Here is a 16,609-nt window from a genome sequence, read left to right on the forward strand (position 1 = left end):
CCTGGTTACCTCCATTGCATCCTGGTCGTTCTCCATTAGTTCTCCTTTCTTCTTCTCTGAGTCTGTGGATACCTTTTTAGTTGTTACTACAGTTACTACTTTTGTAACAGTTGGACCAGATTTCTAATAAAGAAAAGAAAAAAATGAATGCTCTACCATGTGCTGAAAATAAGATCAAGCTATACAAAAATGAAAACTACTATATCACCCCTCTTTATAGAAGTTTAAAGTTTATAAAAACTTGATATACCGCAGAACTAACTTGCAGATCTAGGTGGTTTTACGAAACTAAATGATAAATTATTATTACAAAATAGGAAAAGAACTACAATAAAAGACAGGAAAGGGTCTTTCATACATTCCAAAAAAACTAGACTCATCCAAAGCAATAAGAGGAAGGAAAGAGCAAAAGAGGGAGAAAAGCAACAGAAGGATAAGGAAAAAACAGTGAATCTGAGTGCACTAATTCCTGCATAAGTAGTAATGAATGCTTGGTGAAAAACATGATTCATGTAATATTGAAAGCTTGATGGTAATCAATAAAAATAAAACATGGAAAAGAAAATAAGATTGGACATAAACCTTAACACATTCAAGAAATGTATTAACTTATGTCCAATAAAAAAGGTATCATCTTATTTTCTTTTCCATGTTTTATTTTATTTCTATTGACTACCTTTAAAAGTGGACTAACACGGCTATCACACCTCTCTACTCAAGATGAAAGCTTGATGAAAAGCAATATTTTTATAGTGGGTCTGAAGGTTTTAAAAGACAATTCAGCCCAAGCAACGAGAGGGAGTGAACTCCAAAAGAAAGAGGCAGAAAAGAAAAAAGCATGATGCCTAGTGAATTCCAACCAGGCACATTTTGGACCAGGAAGGACCAAACAATGGTCATTAATAGACCGAAGATGGGTGGGAGTATGGAATGGTTAAAGTCGCCGAGTAGTGGAGAAGGCCAAATCTATGGGCCTTCAAAGTAAGTACGAGAAATTTGAATATTATCCGAATACTCAATAGGGAGCCAGTGATACTTGTGGAAAAGTGGAGACATGTGGTCAAACTTCTGAGCATGGCACATTAATTTAATAGCTGTATTTTGTATTGATTGAAATTTTTTTTTTTAAGTTGCATGAGCGTATCCCAAGTATATGTTACAGTAATCTAGTCCGGTAACCAATAGTGAAAGAACATGGAAATGGAAAGTATCTTGATCAAAATATCACTGGACTGAGCGGAGCTGGCAAAGGACAAGGAAACTGGTTTTGAACTAATTAGAGAGGAGAGAAAGCAAGATGGAAATCTAAAATAACTCACAAATAGTGAAAGGAATCAACTGGACAGATACGGGAACCAAAACGTTTTTCAAAGCGATGGAAGGAATAGAGAAACTTCCAGTGAACCAATAGGGTACTACTGTCTTTTGTTTGTTCAAGACTAGTTTGTGTTCAGAGAGCCAGGTACAGATTAGATCAAGACAATCCTGAAGTGGGCTGATAAGAGGACTAAACAAATTGGTGAGAAAAAAATAGTATATCATCAGCATAAAAGTGAAAAGAGATGCCAGTCGACTAAGTAAGTATTGCAAATGGCAGGGAGAGGCAGCTGATGTAGCAGTAACCACCATGTAGGAGCGGCTGGAGAGAAAGGAAGCACTGATAACGTGAAGTTGTCTTAACATGTTCTTCAAAAAATTCTTGTGGGACAGCGAATATCTACATTATTATATGATGTATTAACCTAAAATCCCCACATTAAGAAACTCTCTTACCTTTTCACTTCCTCCTTTCACACTGCCCATATTAAACTTCTTGACCTCCTCTTTGACCTCCTCCATGTAGGCATCCAACGGGTCCAATTCTTCATCTTCAACCTCATCGCCTTCCTTTTCTCCTTCTCCTGCTTCCTCATCATCATCTGAAATACAATCCAAAAGAAAAAGCGTTATTCTGATGTATGGTTTCCCATCCAATATTTCAAGCAGGCAGCATCAAAGCTTCAACTTAATTTCAATAAATCTTATGGCAATCTCGGTCATCCTGCTAATGTTTTGCTAGAAAAGTATTTTTGTTTTCTAAAGAAACAGACTAATCATTCTCCAGTATATAAAAATGAACTCTAGAATGTATCCATAAAGCTAGAAACATCTAATTTCTGAGTCTGACAATATGCTGGTGATGGCGTAATATCAGAAATCAAATTTACAATGGTTCATATTAGCTAGCCAGATTGTTCATTTAGCTAAGACTGGAATATTATCAATGCACACATAGATATGTACAAATTGGAAAAAAAAAAAAGACTGAACATTAACCCTTTGCAATGAGCCATGGGAACAAAATGCAAATGCACATTTCTAGACATTTCTAGGGCATAACACTGTGGCACAGCAGACATGTCGGTGCCGAGTCTGCTCTCTGTTGGGGGTTTGCAGGGGCCAGGCACGCTATGGGGATAATCACACCAAACCAGGCAGGGAGAAAGGAATGAGGCCAAGGCACCAGCTACCAGAGAAGTCCTTGCTCAAGAGTGTCCCAAGCCTCAAGAACAAATCTTAAGCTAATCAGACTGCAGCTGCATAGGATGCGGTCTACCATCTGCTAGAGACAGAGAATACTGAAAAGCAGCAGACTGTACAATACCCTATGCTGTTTGTTCTTTGTCTCCATCTGCTGGTAAAAGGGCATAACATATATGACTGGACTGGTCCAGTGGACAAGGAAAAGGCTGTCTGAACTGTTTTTATGGACATACTATTTTTTGTTGGTTCTACATGTGTTTGTATCGGTTTCTTATATTTTGAAAATACACTTAAGTGTACGTACTTAATTTTGGTGCTATAAAGACAATGAGTAGAAAAGATGAAAACTAAGCACATGAAAGAATGCCACAACAAATGCTAGCTTTGTTTTTAGAATAGCATCATAGTATTCACAATAAAAGAATGGGAAACAAAAATCAATTACCATCATCATCTTCCAAGCTCCATTTTTTCCCTTGTTTCATTTCTTCAATTTCCTTTTTTAATTCTCCAATGTTCTCCATGGCCTTCTTTCGCTGTTCTTCTCTCCATTTTTCCACTCGCTCTTTGCGCTTTCTCATTTCCTCTTCCAGCTTATTCTGGTCAAAGTTCTATTACAAAAAATACATGTCAAGCAAGAAATTTTTTTCCTCAATTATTTTTGTTAAAGAATGAATCAATTATAACACCACAAACTAGAAATCTTACATCAATTAACTGCAAGTCTCCTTTTCCCAGAAACTGTTTAAGACCATTATCCAAATCTCTTCCTGATAAGGTATTACTTTATCTAGCACTTTCAGAGACCACATATCTCAGAATATCCAATTATGCCTAGTGAAGTATGATGCAATTAATGGCAGTCCAGAAGACTATCATGGACTTAGAAAATGTCCTGCACCACTAACAAATTCACACTGATCCACAGCAATCTATGATTCCTCTTAAGCTAATTACATACCCCATGTGTGCGGATTTAGGGGATCCCAGATACTGAGGACTACCTTGATGCTGAAAAAATAGTGAAGAGCATTTATAGGAGACAGGACAATGACCAATGTAGAACACACAAGGGATGAAGAGATATCAAGATGGATAGGGCACACAGGGTGCTGGGTCCAAAGAGAGGGGACTTACCAAAGGATATAGTGGCCTGCCTACATAGCTCTAAAAGATAAGGAGATTATTTTGAGAAAAGCCAAGGAAAAGTGGGCCCGCTGTCTGGCAGAATTGCAAAGGCACCGGGAGTTTAGAGAGGTGCTGGCCTTTTTGAGACAGCATAATATCCAGCAAAAATGGTTACTTCTATTTGGTTTGCTGCTTATAATTCATGGATCCAACAAAAGAGACTACAGTTATCAGAGGCTTGGTCACTAATCCAGAAGGAAGGTATTGATGCATCTGGTGTGAATCCAGCTCTGGCCAGTGATGCAGAAATTAGCTAAATATTAGAGGCAAGCAATGACACAGAGTCCAATGAAACCTCAGAATACTGAGCAGATGGAATCATCATCAGATAGAGTCCTTCAGGGTAATGGATGCATATGAAAGGCTTGAGTGGAAAGTTTTGAGTATATGTCTGAGAACATTGTAAAATTTAAGGAGGAGGTTGCTCCTTTGAGTGGGAATGGGGGTACCAATATGGGTTGTGTGAATGATTATGTCAAAGTGTGACTGGGTGTTGTGAAATGCTGGAAGGGTTGTGGGGTGAGGAGCCATAGGGTTCATGGGGCCTAGTGTCATCACATAAAATCATGGAGGGAGGAGGTAACTGAAGGCAGGGTGAAAGGGGGATAGAGAGAGGTGTGGACAAGAGGGAAGGAATGGGGAGAAAAGTGGCGGGAGTGCAGGGGTAGCCGTTCAGACTTTGCCTTTCGGCATGGGTTGCTAGGGAAAAGGAGAGCGATGGAACAAGGGACACATACTATGAAACTGAGGTATTGCAGTTTAAATGCGAAAGGATTGAACACACCTCATAAGACGCAATTGCTTTTAAAAGAAAAAAAGCGACCGAACGTTGCAATTTGTTTTATTCAGGAGACATCTTGTGAAAGCTCATGAGAAATTAATAGGACTTAAAGAATATCCAGTACAGGCTTGGGCATCTAACAGAAAGGGGTGAGTACTTTTTGCTAAGAATCTTAAGGTTACCAAAGACAGGGAATGGAGGGATGAAGGGGGCAGGTGGCTAATGTGGAGACAGACTGTAAATTGGACCACAATGACTCTAGTGAACATGTATGCTTCAAATTTCCAGCAGGGAGAATTTTTTGGGAACTTATCTGAGAAACCTTTAGCAGTAAAAGAAGGGATCCTTTATGGTATCAGGTGATTTCAATCTTACCTTTGATCCAAAATGGGATTTTTCTGGGGGGATAGCTAGATGCTTAAGTCTGATAGGATGAGATTGCATCAGTTTTTAGATGTCCTCAATTTAGTGGATGGATGGAGATCAAAAAAAAATTTAGGTGACAGACAATATATCTGTTATTCACTTGTACATGACTCAGATTCTCAAACAGATATGATTTGTTTAGACCATAATTTGGAGATGTGAAGAAACTATGTGTTTTAAGCCAGTAAAATGTATTGGATGTTTTCCTGCATTATGTTCTGAAGTGTATTTCTCCTATTTGGCCAGAAGGTGGTGTTTGTTGTAAAGCTATTACAGAGAAGTGTTTTTTCTTTAGTTTGACACAAACAAGAAGCACTATATATTTGAAACTTGTTGTCTGGGCTCTGATTGGCCCAGGAGCTCATCACAAGCATAAGCTGCCCAAGTTGAGCGTTTTCCAGCCTGAAGAATAGTAGAAATAACATTCTCAGCATAACCTTTTTTCCTCAGTTTTAACCTTTCAAGAGCCAGACCGTAAGCCAAAGGGGGATCTTCTATCTGTATTGGTCCTTGGTCAGGAGTCCCTTGTGAAGCGGGAGATGCAACGGTTTGTCCACCCGAAGCCGACTCAAATCTGCATACCATGGCTTTCTGGTGTAACCACAATCACTGATCTAGAATGGTCAGCAATCCTCCAAATCACCTGGCCCATGGAGGCAATCAATACAGGAGATTGATGATTGGCCACCACTAAAAACTTTGAAGAGCTGAGGCCATCACTGAACAAAGGTTCTCCATCCTGAAATGAGTTACCCGAAGGGCATGATTCACTGACAAGATCCAATATAGGACAAAGGTATCCTTCCTTCTTTGGGACCACAAAATAGATGGAATATCTTCCCCAGTCCCTTCTGGCCTTGGGAACTGGAATAACCAATTCTAGATCAAGGAGGTACTGCAAGATGAACTGAACTGCTCTTTGCAGACACTCCAAGAATGAATCTGTGAGGGGGTGGGAAAATTCTAGCCTGTAACCTTCTCTGATAATCTCCAGTACCCACTGGTTGGTCATTACCCACTCTTAAGCACAGAACTTTTATCCCCACCTGCCGATTCATGGACATAACCTGTTAGTTCTGAACAAGTCTGTTGAAGATGCTAAAGAATGTGCAATTCTCTTGTTTGTATTTGGGCTCACAAACATTTTACATTAATCCTTAACTCCAACAACATTTTCCAGAAACAAATTGTTGTTCATCAAAACTAAAATAATAAAGGCTAATTTTGCAAACAAATCCATTCTTAAAATGTCAATTAAATGGACGACTCAGCACTCATAGCACTCATGTCCTAAAGTGGCAGGCAACTCAGCAAGAAAAGTCTCAAGATTCTATAGCCTAGAGCTGGTGAATTGCATAGTTAGGCAAAGAGAATATCTACCTAGTGGCACAATAAAAAATAGCTATGGTATTAAATTGCTGCTGAATGAGTAAAACATTATTACAGAAAGGTCAAGCGGAAGGAGCAGAACGTTGACATGGCATATATTTTGCTACTAATAGCTTCAGTGACAGAATCCAAATAAAAATCAGAGAACTTACTTCATTATTACTCTATAAGCCTGTGTCACTACCACGTGACATAACTGATGAAAAATAATTGGTATGAAAACAATTATGGACTTTAGGATTGTTTGACACAAACAGATTCTTAGGATCTTCCCATCCCACAATACCACATCAATAGAAATCAAGGGTCAGGTTCAGAGATATTCTATGGAGCTGCATCCAGCCCACTCAATAAGCAGATGGCACAGCACATGTACCTTCAATATTCTACTTACACTGTCCTCTTTCTCTTTTTCTTTCTCCTTTTCTTTCTCATCATCCTTGTCATCTTTTTTCTTTTCCTTTGAAACCTCAGTGCCATCTGTTTTTTCTTTAGATCTTGAACTGTAATATCAAAAGAACCTAATAAAGTTTATGAATCAATCACCAATTCCTAGCTAAATGACAAACTGTACAGCATTAATCAATATTGACTTTTTGCCAGGTCAGCGACCTGGAAGCTTTTTGAGCTAACTTCCTCTTCCCCATAGCAGCTGGAGTGGAAGGCAGAATCTGCCATCCCAGTACCTTTTTCTCTTACATAATTACCACTGACTTTAAAGACCTACTACATAGCTGTACCACACTGGGCTAACCCCCATACTTTGCTTTGCAATTCTGAATAATTTAACTAAGTTTACCTACTGAAAGAAAAACATATATAAATGTAGAGAATGTCTATGGTTCTATTGTTCTTCTCTCCTTTGGTGGACAAAAGACTTTATATACTCCTTTCTGGCAGCTGTGAGGCTCATGGTATCTCTCCTCTTTAGCTTCTTAGTGAGTGGAAAGATGAGGGATTTGCTGTTCAGCTTTATTTTTTCTCTGCTTCATTTTCTGGGTAAATGGATTTAGATTTAGCTCATTCCTTTCTTAGTAGATCAGAGCAAGATATATAAGAATATAAGTGTTGCCATACTGGGACAGACTTAAGGTCCAACAATGGCCAGTCCAGGTCACAAGTACCTGGCAAGATCCCACCACAATACAGTAGGCACAGTAGGTATATAGTAGGCATTTTCCTGTCCCCGGAGGACTTGCAATCTAAGTTTGTACCTGAAGCAAAGGAGGACTAAGTGTCTTGCCCAAAATCACAAGGAGACAATGAGATTTGAACTTGGTTACAGCTGCGGACTGAAAACCAGAAAAGCCATGAGGGAGAGGAAGCAGGGGTTCCACTCATTCCAACCTCCTCTCAATTTCAGAGGGTAGTCAGGTAGAAGAAAAACAGCCCCATATCCTTCGAGTCACTCTGCTTCATTAGGCTGGAAGGACTAATGTTAGAGGAGTGCAAAGGAGGATGAAGGGGGAAATGGGCCGATTCCTGCACCATGGAAGCACTGGTTCTCTCCTGCTCCACCCAATGATAGCACAGTGTTTCTACACATAAGAGTGTGACAATTGTTCCAGTGAATTCAGACTGAACAGAGCATCTTTCTTTTCCAGGAAGGTAAATTAATCTTATTCCACAACTAAAGGCTAAATGTACTGAATAATGATGGTACCAAAAAAATGTAACAAAATGATCTTGGGAATGCTTTACATATAGTTTATGCAAATAAGGAAGACAAGTCTCCATTTTCCTAAAAGCAAACAAATTCTTTTCACCAATGACCAGGAGTTCAAAAAAATTTAGCAAAGTGAAGCACCAGCCAAAATTCTTAGGAACTAAAAGAAGAAAATACGTACAAATTTGTTTCAATTCTTGTTCTCGGGGGTTTTTTGTTTTAGTTTGCTTTCCCCTTCTCTCATCTTTTCCCTCCTCTTTATTATTTCTCCCAACTTCCTCCCACAGCTGCTCTCAACCCCTACTGCTTGCAACTGGACAATACCTGGTTCCTGCCGCCTCTCTTCCCTGTTTCTTCCAGCCTCAGGTGACCACTATTGTCCTATCCTCCTCCTCCTCCCCCCCACCCACCCACCCACCCACAAGAGCAGATTTTAGGCAATTCGGTTTTGTTTTGTTTTCCCAGCTCTGACTGCTGCATATAGACCACAGTAGCAGGTTAGAAGTGACCCTGCATGATTAAAAACAATGGAACACAGAAACTGAATGCAATAATGCATTTCTAATACTCAAGAGTTGGAACTTCTATGCAAAGACATGAGATACAATGACAAGTATTCAATCAATCTTAATGAATAAAAAAAAAACCAAACTGCTACTGTGTGTACCGTGTTTCTGATTTTTTGTTCTTGCTGGGGCTGAGAGAGTGTGACCGCCTGGTGCGGCTTCTGCTGCGAGACCATCTCCTTTCACGACTTCGAGATCTTCTCCTCTCTCTACTTCGCTCCCTCTCTCTGCTTCGTTCCCTCTCTCTGCTTCTTGATCGCCGGCTGAAAAAGAAAAACAAATTACATGATTTACATAGAACTTAAAAAAAAAACCTAGGTTAAAAATAATCTAGATTGTATTTAATAGGCTACAATCAGCGTTCAAGCATGCTTGGAATAGATATACAGGAGAGTGACAGGGAAATGAGCTGGGAGGTTACAGTAATACAAACATCCACCCTTCACTGTCTCAAATAAAAGAGGCAAGGGGAGAAGGGAAAAGAGGAAAACAAGAAATGAATAACAGAAGCATGATTTACTACTGCCATATTTAGGAGGTTACCAGATTGGAATCAACAGGCTACATCTTCCAGAAACCAACTGAGTCAGTGCATGCAAGTTGATGGTGACCAGGTACCATCCCATAAGGTCACATGTATGGACAACAACCTTAATAGTTTTCATAGCTGTTCAGATTATTAAAAAGCTTGGTAATAACATGGAAAGAATGGGTAATAAATAGGGGAACTTGAAGGCTCTACCCAATAATTTGATTACTATCCAGGATGAGAACTAGTAAAAAAAGACAATGAAAACCGACTTGTATAAAGTGAGGTTACTTACCTGAAATGGAGGTTCTCTGTGGACAGCAAGATCAGCCACACAACCCTCCTGCATCTTCTCACGGTCTAAACGCAAGTTGTCCTAAGCTATAGAACTGACTGAGGAGGTGGGGCACTAGTTGCACAGGAGGCAGCAGGGCGGGAGTGGTAGGCTGTAAGCAGACTCTGTGCATCACCTTCCCCCCTGGGAGGAGGGAAATTGCACTGCCAATGGAGTGAGGGCAGCTTTATGTCTGGCTGATTATATCCTGCTTATCCACAGAGAACAAGTAATATTGTTTGTTGTGGAAATCATGAAAACCCGACCTGGTGAGGGCCAAGGTTGGACACCTCTGTTATAAATCCTCCAGGGACAGGAAAATACCTACTGTACATGAATCATGAGGTACAACTGAAAAAAGCATAAGCTAAATCCAAAAGATATCTTACCATATACTGTATTCTCCTTCCTTTCCCTATATGGCCTAATAATAATACTTATTTTTAAAGCACTACTGGATGTACAGTGCTGATTATTGGGTACAAATGTTCCTTCTCCAAAGAGCTTACAGTCTAAGTGGGTACCTGAGCTAATGGGAAAAAAATGTGATACCCTAGGTCAGTGTTCTCCAATGCAAGGCCTGGGGGGCCAATGGAGGCCATGGATATCTCCAGAGTGGCCCCCATCATCTTTCTGGGGGGGGGGGGGGTGGTTCCTGCTACTATCAGCCTCTCTAAGCAAGCTCACTACAGAAAATGGGAAGTAGATTGGGTAAGAGCCACATGCTTGAAGTGCAAACTATTTTTTCAGTAGACAAAGAATATGCATTGCTGGAGAACTGTACCATAATATCACCTTGATATTACTCGCAACTTGTATTTGTTCATACCAGAATTGGTTAACGCCGATTACGGTACTATGTAAGCCACATTGAATCTGCAAAGAGGTGGGAAAATGTGGGATACAAATGCAATAAATAAATAAATAAATATGGAAATGTACACCTCCTTGAGGATACCCCCAATGAAAGGTTTGAAAATGAGGATGAATGTCATTGACACAGGTCGGTCAACAGCATTGCAACCTCACATGGGAAGATATTTGGAGGCTCTCCTTCAGCTCATTTGGATCCAAAGTCTATCTCCTTCTCCACCAACCCAGTTGCAAAAACATCAATTCACACAGCAACTGTTAAATTACTTGGGATCCAAATGGTGGAATCAATTCCCAAGGAAATAAGAGGTATAAAAAGTTACTTACTATTTCACAAAAACCTGAAAATTTAACTTTAAGAAATTCTTAACTAATATTGAATTGTAAAATTGGAGAATTGTATATTTATAAGTGATTCTTGTAAATTGTAACTTTATTCAGTATACTGTTAATGTAATTGAGTTCCGTTAAATGTAAGCCACATCGAACTGAAATTAATTTTCAGATGTGGGATATAAAAACAAATAAATAAATATCCTATAAGCAGTCATGTCTGTCTGGCAGCTGTGATAAACACTAGAAGCAAAGACTGGACTAACTGGGCAGATTGCATGAATCAAATGGTCTGTATCGGATGTCATTATGACCACTGCTACAATGGTTACAGATTGCCAATTTAATTACAGGTATTTTCTGCACAGATGAAGGCAGTGTTAAAGGAAACATGAAGGTCTGAGTACAACTGCTCCCAATCCGTCCGAGAAACTCTCAAATTTAAAAACATTGTATAATCCATACCTCAAGCGCTTCCTATCCCGGGAGCGGGATCGTCTCCTGTCTCTGCTGCGGGATCTCTCCCTCCTGCGGTCTCGATCCCTGCTTCTAGAACGCCGTTCATCTCCTCGTTTGGCTCTTTTATCGGAAGGCGAGCGGCTTTTGGATCTGCTTCCAGAACGTCCACGGGAGGAAGACCTCTTCCGGTAATGCCTGGGTTACGAATTGAAGCAGGGCATGTCATAATTTATAGCATGGCTGCATTTTTTAATTAGGTAGTTTGCAGTTATTCTGCATGCTGCTTTAGGTTCTTTAATATGTAATTTGACAAAATGTATTTTGTACTTATCTTTTCATTACTTTTTATTCTTTAATTTATTTAGGGCTGCATTTTGATAGACATTTGTAATCATGATTAATCGTGCAATTAACCATGCAATTCAAGAAACATTAATTTTCATTCCCACTGCAGCTCCTTGTGAATCTGGGCAATTTGTTACATTTGTATCCCACATTTTCCCACCTATTTGTAGGCTCAATGTGGCTTACATAGTACCAAAGAGGCGTTTGCAGACTCCGGTGTGAACAAATACAAAGTGATGCAAGATAAAGTTCATGTGGCACAGCCACATTAGGGCATCGTATAATGGAAGAGTTGTGTTATGTCCATTACGTACTTTAGTTTTGTTGTGTTGCAGATCAGGAGGCAATGGAGGGTTAAGTGACTTTGCCCAGAGTCACAAGGAGCTTGGGGGGGGGGGGGGGGAGAGAATAAACAGCACACGTTTAATTGTGCAATTCAATTTTTAATCAAAATACAGCCTTAATTGATAGTACACAGCAGACCAGAGGGAAACAGCAACACAAACCAGTTGCAGAACAAAACAGCAAAGTGGGCCACAGATGAGACAACCAGACTGAACCAAATCATTAAAAGAAGCAGATTTTTACTCAAGACCCAACACGGCCAATGTTTCGGTATAAGCCTGTGCCAGGGTCAAGATTACAAGTCACAGTAGCACAGTGCTTTCTACGGTACAGTAGTTAGAGAAAACCAGCTTCTATGACAGCTTCAGATGTTATGGCCAGTTCTATTAAAGACAAATCACAAATCCCAAAACCACCTTCAGATGTTATGGCCAATTCTATTAAAGACAAATCACAAATCCCAAAACCTGTCTAGTATCCAATACACATAATATCCGTAAACCAAGGGAATCAAAGTCAATCACATAATTTATACAACATGCATACACATTGTAATTATTTAAAATTTAAATTAAACACTTAAGACCCTCCGAAATATAACTCACCCATGCAGCTTACCAGAAATCTAGTAGCTAAAGAGGGTAGACAAGTTTTTCATGCTGTGTGGCATCTTTGTTTTCTTTTTCAGTTGTAACAGCTGTACCCGAATCCCTGAAGCAGATTGTAAAATCCACGGTGTTGGGCATTCAGGGAGGCTGTGAAGATTGTTTAAAGCTCATTGAGGCAGTATTAAGAAACATTTGGTTTTCCAAGGTGCTGTGATTGTGGGGGAGTATTTCTTACCTGGCAGCATGAAGATAAGTACATATTTCAAATTATTTAATTTGGGGATTTTATAGTAATATAAGAAGATCTGTACTGAATAACTAATTTTGAAGGACTATTCCTGCATTTTGATATTCTATGTGTGTAAAAAAAAAAAGATTATCGCTACATTGATTTATGCTATATTAGTGACTTTTCACAGTGTATTCATTCAAATTTGCTTTTCCAGACTGCTTTTAGTGAAGCGAACATTTGGTTAAGGGCTTTAGTTTGCAGTGTGAAGGACCCAATGAATGAAAAAAACCTTGCCCACCCTCTTTAACTACCACATTTCTGGTAAGCTGCCATGGGTAAGTTATATTTCTGAGTTTCTTAAGTGTTTAATTTCAATTGTATTTATTTGTTACATTTGTACCCCACATTTTCCCACCTATTTGCAGGCTCGATGTAGCTTAATTTTAAATTATTACTCTGTGTATGCACATTATTGTATAAGTTATGTAATTGACTTTAAATCCTATTAATGCAGCAAGCAGGTCTCTGGAATAGCCTAGTGGTCAATGCAGTGGGATATGTGCCTGGGTCCCCTTTTCTACAGTGCACTGCACTGACCACTAGGCTACTCCAGGGACCTGCTTGCTGCTTTAATAGGACTAGCCATAACATCTGAAGCTCTCATAGATGCTGGTTTTCTCTATTATAGATGATTTACCATAGGAAGCACTGTGCTACTATGACACGTAGTCTTGACCCCAACGCAGGCTTCTGTCAAAACACGGGCTGTGTCGGGTCCTGTATAAAAATCTACTTCCTTTAATGATTTGGCTCAGTCTGGCTGTCTCATCTGCAGACCACTTTGCTGTTTTGTTTCAAAACTAATATATAGTACAACATTTTTTAAAAAGAATCCAATAAGTTATAGTGAGGCTGCTCTATCTGCTCCTTATATAATTCAGGACCTATGGCTATACTCAAATGGGTCATAAGACCCAGAAACTGGTCCTGTGCACATAAGAACATAATAGCCATACTGGGTCAGACAAATGGTCCATCTAGCTCAGTATCCTGTTTCCAACAGTGGCTAAGCCACGTCACATCACAAGTACCTGGCAAAAACCCAAATAGTGGCAACATTCAATGCTACCAATCCCAGAGCAAGTAGTAGCTTCCCTATGTCTGTCTCAATAGCAGACTATGGACTTTTCCAAACCTTTTTAAAACCCTGATACCCTAACAGCTGTTACTACATCCTCCAGCACAGTTCAACAGCTTAACTATTCATTGAGTGAAAAATATTTCCTCCTATTTGTTCTAAAAGTATTTCCATGTAACTTCCTTGAGTGTTCCCCAGTCCTTGTGCTTTTCGAACAAATAAAAGATTCACTTCTACACCATTAAGGATTTTGTAGGCCTCAATCATATCTCCCCTCATGTCTCTTTTCCAAGCTTGAAGAGCCTTAACTTCTTTAGCCTTTCTTCATATGAGAAGAGTTCCATCCCCTTTATCATTTTGGTCGCTCTTCTTTGAACCTTTTCTAATTCCGCTATATCTTTTTTGAGATAAGGCGACCAGAACTGAACGTAATACTCAAGGTGAGGTTGAACCATGGAGCGATACAGAAGCATTATATAGTATATTCAGTATTATTTACCATCCCTTTCCTAATACTTCCTAACATCCTGTTTGCTTTTTTGGCCGCCGCCACACACTGAGCTGAAGATTTCAGCATATTACCTACAATAACACCTTTCAGCATATTACATACAATCTTTGTCTTGGTTGCTGATCCCTAAGGCAGAACCTATCATCAGATAAGTATGATTTGGATTATTCTTTCTAATGTGCATCGTCCTGCATCTGTCTTGTCCACATTAAATTTCATCTGCTATTTGGATGCCCAGTATTCCAGTTTTCCTAAAGTGTCCCTGCACAAATTCGGTGGATTTTGTTTTAGTAGCAGCAATTTAATTTAGTTACAGACTGAACATTAATTTAAATTAACTTGAACTTACAAACGTATCCAATCCATACAAACCACCTGAGTTTTGATACTGTTCTTTTATCCCATGTGTGCACAACCACATAGATATGCTGCCAACGTTGACCAAAAAAAAAATTCTGCCATAAAACACTGAAAATTAACATCCTCTACCCTCCCCCCTCATCATTACAAGCTTACATGAAAATTCTACAATTGTGAGGCTAGAAGACTACGCACTAGCGGGGATGGAAACTAACCACTAGGACACAACACAATGCTTCTACTCAAAACAGCAATGGAATTATATTTTTGTATTTCCAAGAAAAGAAGAGTAACCTAGATGGAACAGCAGTTAAACCCATAAACAAATGAATGGGGGCAGCCTACACAGAGCAGCCATTACAGCCTTAAATAAAAGGTATGGGGGGTAACGTACAGAGAACAGTTACAATCCCAAATGGACAAATGAGTATAACCTGCATAGAGTGGCAGTTTAATTACTGAATTGCATTTTATTAATTAGCTAACCACAACTCACAGTAATGCATATAAAAACAAACGCATGTAACAAGGAACACAACATTTACAAACATCATACTGTTTGAATATCTTTTCTGTTATCCAATCTCAGCTAAGCTCCTGAGGATCCAATTCAGAAGAAATGGATCCTCAGGAGCTTAGCCGAGATTGGATAACAGAGCCGGTAGTGGGAGGCTGGGCTGGTGGTTGGGAGGCAGGGATAGTGCTGGGCAGACTTATACGGTCTGTGCCAAAGCCGCTGGTGGGAGGCGGGGATAGTGCTGGGCAGACCTGTACGGTCTGTGCCCTGAAAAAGAAAGGTACAAATCAAGGTAAGGTATACACAAAAAAGTGGCACATTTCTTGGATGGACTGTGCAGGTCTTTTTCTGCCGTCATCTACTATGTTACTATAAAAACAAACGCATGTAACAAGGAACACATTTACAAACATCATACTGTTTGAATATCTTTTCTGCTGAAATTGTCTATTGCCTATGTCGATTGTTCTCACTGTATGTCACCGTGGATAACAATTACTCAAAATGCGGTAAATAAATCTTCATAAATATTTGTGTCTGATGTCTTGCCGGGGGGGGGGGGGGGCGCATAAGGCTAAAGGTTTACCCAGGGCGCCCAATACCCTTGTATTAGCTTAAACCGCCAACGGTTCTATGGGAGGAGAGCAGGTATTTACTGAAGTACTTCCCTTACCCCTGCACAGAGGGGTTGAGATCAGTATTATTGCCCGGGCCCAGCCGTTCCCCAGCCCACCGTACAACCCGCCAGATTCGAACCCGGGGTCGTAGGCAGCTTATCGCACTCAGGCTGTGGGAGAGGCGAAAAAGCGGATTTATCTTTCTATAAAGCCAAACACATATTGCTGTAAAGTTCAGAAACACCGGGAAATTCTCCCTCTCTTTACCTGGACTCCCGGCCCATGGCGCGTCCTGCGCTACGGGAAGCTTTCCACGCTGGCGTCAGCGCGAGCGCGGGCGACACGAGACGACACTAGAAGCGTCACGGTTCGCCCGCATCCTCCCGCCAACTGCCGAGCAGAATTCATAGCGCCCCCTGCACTTTGGAGGTCGCCCTGCGCGTTAAACGGTCCTTTCAGCTTGTTGCTGAAAAAAAAAGCTGCCACTGCCACATGTCCAAGAAGGGATCGTGGCTGTGCTTATATGCCCTGGAGCGAAGGGAGAGGAGAACCTTCGCGTCCAGCTTCGTTTCTTTCTGGAACCTTCAACATTAGCTCTAAACCATAGGTGTCAATATGTCAAAACGATTGGAGTGCCAAATACAATTTACCCCTCCTGTAAGTAACAAAGTAGCTCGCTCAATATTGGGGCTATTCAACACCCAGTGCTACCCAAAGAGCCGGCTCATGCTCTGAACATTTTCCATAACAATGTAGGGCTCTAAATAGATTTTTGCCAACTTAGGAAGATGATCCGCTTCTGGAGATTTTGTAATACTCCATAATGGCTTTTACCAAATAATAAACTTCTTGAATGTAAATCATGAGTA

The 16,609-nt window shown here is 40.1% G+C and overlaps 1 protein-coding gene across 1 annotated transcript in view; it reads right to left on the bottom strand.

Annotated features, from left to right (window-relative positions):
- The window catches only part of DDX46 (DEAD-box helicase 46), a 51,958-nt gene extending 35,877 nt beyond the window's left edge, over nucleotides 1-16,081 (bottom strand). Inside the window, exons 1-7 of the mRNA XM_030212175.1 lie at nucleotides 16,008-16,081; nucleotides 11,074-11,262; nucleotides 8,641-8,802; nucleotides 6,702-6,810; nucleotides 2,969-3,134; nucleotides 1,774-1,919; nucleotides 10-123 (exon numbers count right to left, since the gene is read on the bottom strand). Coding sequence (XP_030068035.1) covers nucleotides 10-123; nucleotides 1,774-1,919; nucleotides 2,969-3,134; nucleotides 6,702-6,810; nucleotides 8,641-8,802; nucleotides 11,074-11,262; nucleotides 16,008-16,024 — 903 coding nt within the window. The 5' untranslated portion in view covers nucleotides 16,025-16,081. The remainder of the gene's footprint in view (nucleotides 1-9; nucleotides 124-1,773; nucleotides 1,920-2,968; nucleotides 3,135-6,701; nucleotides 6,811-8,640; nucleotides 8,803-11,073; nucleotides 11,263-16,007) is intronic.
- Nucleotides 16,082-16,609: the final 528 nt, after the last annotated feature.

The sequence above is a fragment of the Microcaecilia unicolor genome, chromosome 8 (genome assembly GCF_901765095.1).
Source record: "Microcaecilia unicolor chromosome 8, aMicUni1.1, whole genome shotgun sequence".
NCBI classification, from domain to species: Eukaryota; Metazoa; Chordata; class Amphibia; order Gymnophiona; family Siphonopidae; genus Microcaecilia; species Microcaecilia unicolor.